Source organism: Malus sylvestris, chromosome 14 (assembly GCF_916048215.2).
Source record: "Malus sylvestris chromosome 14, drMalSylv7.2, whole genome shotgun sequence".
NCBI lineage: Eukaryota > Viridiplantae > Streptophyta > Magnoliopsida > Rosales > Rosaceae > Malus > Malus sylvestris.
Genome location: NC_062273.1, coordinates 4,338,825 through 4,344,824, shown reverse-complemented (window position 1 = coordinate 4,344,824; position 6,000 = coordinate 4,338,825). Strand labels below are relative to the sequence as shown.

The 6,000-nt window shown below is 39.5% G+C and overlaps 1 protein-coding gene across 1 annotated transcript; it reads left to right on the top strand.

The window, feature by feature from the left end:
* The first annotated feature begins 329 nt into the window (after positions 1-329).
* On the top strand, positions 330-4,332 carry LOC126600441 (uncharacterized). The gene is made up of 6 exons (XM_050267014.1): positions 330-431; positions 1,085-1,164; positions 1,383-1,458; positions 1,919-2,052; positions 2,695-2,815; positions 3,979-4,332. The coding sequence occupies exons 1-6, from the start codon at positions 330-332 to the stop codon at positions 4,330-4,332; spliced, it is 867 nt and encodes a 288-aa protein (XP_050122971.1).
* The last annotated feature ends 1,668 nt before the right edge of the window (positions 4,333-6,000 follow it).

Genomic DNA, 6,000 nt, shown 5'->3' with positions numbered 1-6,000 from the left:
TCCGTTGACGACAACCACAATTTCTTCCCTCATCCCCTCTCTATCTAAAATCGCCTCTCCAAATCACACGTCAATTTCGTCAAGGACCTTCGTGAGCACCACCCCAAAAACCCTCGCTTGCAATCTGAGACGGTTTGTAGGGTTTGTATGGACGACAACGATGAGGAGGCCTGAGCTCACGGCGTCGATCACAAGTGTCTTGAGATTTCAAAATTGGGGAAAATAGAGAAAATGAGATGGATTAGGATCTACAGGTACATCAGTCGATCATCCCCTCTCCAAAGCATTTCCGATGACACTGCGGCGACCTGCCAGCGGGGACCAACGAAATGGCAGCGGTCGAAGAGAAGGACGACGACGGCAGTGAAGACGGAGAAGAACAGCGCGAGGCAATCGAAGAAACAACAGAGAGCTGGCTCTACACGGACACCGTTAGAGAGAAGGAAACCCTAGGAAGAAAGCTGAGATAGGAGAAATGTACTGGTTCTGAACCGATGCCGGCTTCACGGCATCCTGGTCCGAGTTGGCGAACTGGATCCACTCAGTTTTGTTAGGAAGCAAGATTGTGAGTGCGGGCTTCCGGACCGGGTTGGTGGGTTTAGGTTGCAGGGAGGGTGAGGAGAGGTGGGTCTGGCGAGGGGGGGAGATGTTGGCGTGGGTAGGGAAGGGGTCGAGGGTTGCAGGGAAGGGGAAGGATAAGGGATATGGGTTTTGGATTTGGGTTGCGAGGAAGGGGAAGGGGTAGGGGAAGATGAGTGTTTTTTTGTTTTTTTTTTAAGAGTAAATTATTATTTTTAATATTTAATTAATTTTTTAATAGAAAGTGGGAGCCAAATCAAGTCACGTCAGCACTTAACTGAGAAATTCACGACCAAGCTAACGGAAGGTATAACATTGGACCAAATTTTAAAGATGTGGTATGACATTATCAATTTAAAAATATGAGGTATGATAGTGTCGTGAGACCAATAATTGAGGTAGTTTTTTGTTATTTACTCTTATTTATTTTTGTCAAAAAGTGCAAATTAATTATTATTATGGATAATTTTCTATGGTTCTTTAAACTGATATATAACTTCTCCAGGATTATACAGACTTCTATGGTGACGGTGATGACGATGGCGATATGGACGAGGACGATATGGATGATGATGATGGTTATAGGTGTGGAGATGATGACATGGAGGACGACGGAAGTTAGGATATTGACGAGGGGGATGATAGGTTTGGTGACGACGGGGATGATTATAATTCAAAATGAAAACTTCTAATTAAAATATAAAAGCATAATGAAAAATAATTTTCATTCAAAATATAAAAGCATAATAAAAAAAATGAAGTTTTACTATTGATATTTTAATCTTTACTAGTTCTTATATTAGATTCGACAACGATTTGGTTCAATTTGAATCCGATACTTATTGGATATGGATTGACAAGTTAGATTCGATAATCAAGGTACGATCTGGACTCATCAATTCGATTATAAATGGATTTGGATATGGATTAAGGTTGATTTTTTTTTAGCTCAATTGATTTGCAAGGTGTATTTGTATTATTTAAGAAACAAGTAGCCAGATCCTGTAACAAAATTCTTGACATAACGATGTTTTTTAATGCAGAATGCATCATATATGAATACATTTGAAAAAGATATACAGGAACTTGCACAAAAGATTAAAAACCGTTAGATTGATTGGTCTTCTTGTTCCGTCATGCAAGTTAGATGCGCAAACTTGATGTGTATTGGAGAATTTTCAATGATACTCGTGGTCACCAAGAGTAAACATTAATTCAAGTAGGCCAGTTGTTTAGCTTTTACTTTGTTCTGCTTTTATTTATTTATTTTTGTCAAAAAGTACAAATTAATTATTATTAATTTTCTATGGTTCTTTAAACTGTTATAAAACTTCTCCAGGATGATACAGACGTCTATGGTGACGGTGATGGCGATATAGATGAGGACGATATGGATGACGATGATGGTTATAGGTGTGGAGATGATGACATGGAGGATGACGGGAGTTGGTTTATTGACAAGGGGGATGACAGGTCTGGTGACGACGGGGATGATTATAATTCAAGATGAAAACTTCAAATTAAAATATAGGGTAAATTACATAGTAGCCCTTCAGGTTTGACGTCTATTACAACCCCATACAACATCTTTAAAACATTTCACTTTCATACCTCACGTACTATTTTATTTCAAAATAATACATCCATTCCATTTTCCATCCATTGATCCGTTAAGTGCTGACGTGGCTGCCACATTTGTGCCACGTGGCAAAAAAATAATTAAATTTAAAAAAAAAAAACCTGAATCTTCTAAATTAAAAAAAAATAAAAACCAAAATCAAAAGATGAACCCGCAACCCCCCCACCCAATCTGCAACCCAGAAGAAGAAGAGGAGAGGAAAAAAAAAACACCCATCTTCATCTTCCCCAATCCCCCTTCCTTGCAACCCACCCCTTTCTTCCCCCTCATGTCTTTCCCAAACCCACCGTGCACCCATCCTCCACCTCCTCCTCTGCACCCACTACCTGCAACCCAAAAAAGAAAAGAAAAAAAAAAACCCATCTCCCTTTCCTTGTAACCCAGATCCCGTCTTTCCCAATGAGTGTGGATTTAAGGCGGAGGGTGGGTGAGTTGGGTTTTTTTTTCTTTTTTTTTTCCTTCTTTCTGAGTTGCAGGTTGGGCTTGGGTTGGGGGAGCGGAAGATGGGAAGATGGGTGCGCAGAGGAGGTGGAGATGGGTGCAGAGGAAGAGGTGGATGATGGGTGTGCACGACGGATGGAAGATGACTTGGAGGGGGTTGCTGAGATCTGGACTTCGCCTAACTTTTTTTTTTTTAATTTAGAAGATTAAGGTTTTTTTTTAAAATTAAAAATTATTTTTTTTTGGCCACATGGCACACATTTGGCAGCCACGTGGCATCAATGTGGCAACCACGTCAGCATTTAACGGATCAATGGATGGAAAATGTAACGGAGGTATTGTTTTGAAATAAAATAATACGTGAGGTATGAAAGTGAAATGTTTTAAAGATGTTGTATGGGGTTGTAATAGACCTCAAACCTGAAGGGCTACTATGTAATTTACCCTAAAATATAAAAGCATAATAAAAAATAATTTTCATTCAAAATATAAAAGCATAATAAAAAAAATGAAATTTTACTATTGATATTTTAATCTTTACTAGTTCTTATATTAGATTTGACAACAATTTGGTTCAATTAGAATCCGATACTTATTGGATATGGATTGACAAGTTAGATTCGATAACCTAAGTACGATCTGGACTCATCAATTCGATTATAAATGGATTTGGATGTGGATTAAAGTTGCATTCTTTTCGAACTCAATTGATTTGCAAGGTGTATTTGTATTATTTAAGAAACAAGTTAGTCATATTCTGTAACAAAATTCTCGACTAGCGATGTTTTTTAATGCGAATGCATCATATATTATTATATTTCAAAAAAATATACAGGAGGTTGATGCTTGGAGGCTCTCTGTAATGCACATCAATGTTTGCACATTTAACTTGCACAAAAGATTAAAAAGCCGTTAGATTGATTGGTCTTCTTGTTTCGTCGTGCAAGTTAGATGCGCAAACTTGATGTGTATTGGAGAGTTTTCAATGATGCTCGTGGTCACCAAGAGTAAACATTAATTCAAGTAGGCAAGTTGTTATTTTTCAAGAGAATTATACCAAGACTGATGGGCGTCTACTGCACTCACTCACCTAAAGGTGTGGACTTTAACAACAATTGACATGATACATTTACACTGATGGGCCTCTACTCCACTCACTCACCTAAAGGTGTGGACTTGAACCAACAATTGACATGATACATTTAGCTTTTACTTTGTTATGTTTTTATTTATTTATTTATTTTTGTCAAAAAGTACAAATTAATTATTATTATGGATAATTTTCTATGGTTCTTTAAAATGATATAAAACTTCTCCAGTATGATACAAACGTCGATGGTGACGGCGATGACGATGATGATATGGATGACGATGATGGTTATAGGTGTGGAGATGATGACATGGAGGATGACGAGAGTTGGGATATTGACGAGGGTGATGACGAGTTTGGTGACGAGGGGGATGACGGGTTTGGTGATAGCGGAGATGACGGATCTGGTAACGAGGGGGATGACGGGTTTGGTGACGAGGGAGATGACGGGTCTGGTGATGATGGGGATGACGGGTCTTGTGACGATAAAGATGACGAGTCTGATGATGACGGAGATGATCAGATTGATGATGTGGCCGATGAGGATGGGCAGGGTGATAGTGAGGACGACGAGGTGAGATAAATGTTCTCTAATTTCCAAGTGTCTATTTCATTTCTTTTAACTTTGAAGTGAAGTGATCAAGAAAAATGACATTTAAGTGATACTCCAATTTCATCTCTTCCCTCGCCGAGTTAACTAGAAACCTCTTGAAAGCTGGGCCTAGGCGATGTGAATGAGATGTTTTAAAAGTGAGCGGCCTAAAACTTCATGTCATGCTTTTCTTTTGTCTACCACATTCCGACCCAAAACAAATGTGTGATGACAATGGGGGCTCCAATCAAGACTCCAATCCAGAGCAAGTAGACTCAAAGAACATGACAGTTTAAAGCAGCGGAATGACGTACGCCACCCTTTGACTCGACGTGAACCTTCGAAACTTACCCGTTTACAACGGGGGAAAGAAATCTTTAAAGTTCCGCAACTTAATGATTCCCACGCGGCCAGCGTCTGAAACGAGCCACCACCAACTAGTTCGACACACATAAATTGATGCTGCTGCACTAATGTCACCAGCAGTCTGGCCGAGTCGGAGAGTACAAACATCAAGGAATGTAGACCAGAATACCGCCACTGAATAAATTGGTACATACTCTAATTAATTACAACTTGGCAGTTATGCATATTTCTTCACTAAACGAAGCCAGCAAAGCATCTTATTTCATCGGCTTGTGCAGCCGAATGAAATTAGCTTTTTTGCCTCTAAATAGTCACTGAATATGCCATGACTCAAGTACTTTCGAAGTCGAAGAGCTGTAGACTCGGTCTTCCTAATTCAACCAAATAAACTTCACGCTCAAAAGTCATTAAATGAAGGATCACAATAAGAGAATCCAAACCATAAAAGCTCATTCGGTGAGAGAGCCCATTATCTGCATCATATTTCCACCGAATAACTATGCAATGGTCAGCAACATAACACATTTCCATAAAAGCTCTTTTGCTGGTTCTCATCAACGGCTTGTCATTATGTTGTCATTATGTAGAATTATCAGAGAGACGGGTCATACGACCCACTTCCAACAACACCAATATTGTCCCCAACTTGGTAATTACCACCTGCACAATCCGTCAGGTGTGGGGTTTTATCACAAAAAGCCTCGGTATTAGTTAGAGTAGGGTTAGGATATTTAAACTATTACTTTTCTTTTTGTATGGCCGATGTGGGATTCAACACACCCCCTCACGTGGGACCCAATTAGTGGGTCATGCGTGGGAGATCCACACATCGGCAACCACGTGGAGCCAAGGGGACGCACCCTACACGCGGGGCCAAGGGACCCACTATCATCGTGTGAGGCCAAGGGGACCCACCCATCACATGGCAGTACAGTACAGGCCCGCTCCCTAGCTCCGATACCATGTAGAAATTTACGGCTTAATTTTCATGTATTGCATATTCTGAATAAATATTACATACAATCCTTGTTACAAAAGGAAACAAAGTAAAGGACACAATATCCTTCCTAAAATATGACTCTAATAATGACAAGATATTTACATTCCTTTTCTTCTAAATATTGACTTATTCCAATACTCCCCCTCAAGTTGGAGCATAGATATTACTCATGCCCAACTTGACAAGTGAATTACCAAATCTTCTACTACACACGACATAGGTAAGGATATCTGTAAGTTGTTCTTCTGAGTTCACAAACGGTATTGACATAATTTTTTTCTCCAGCTTTTCTT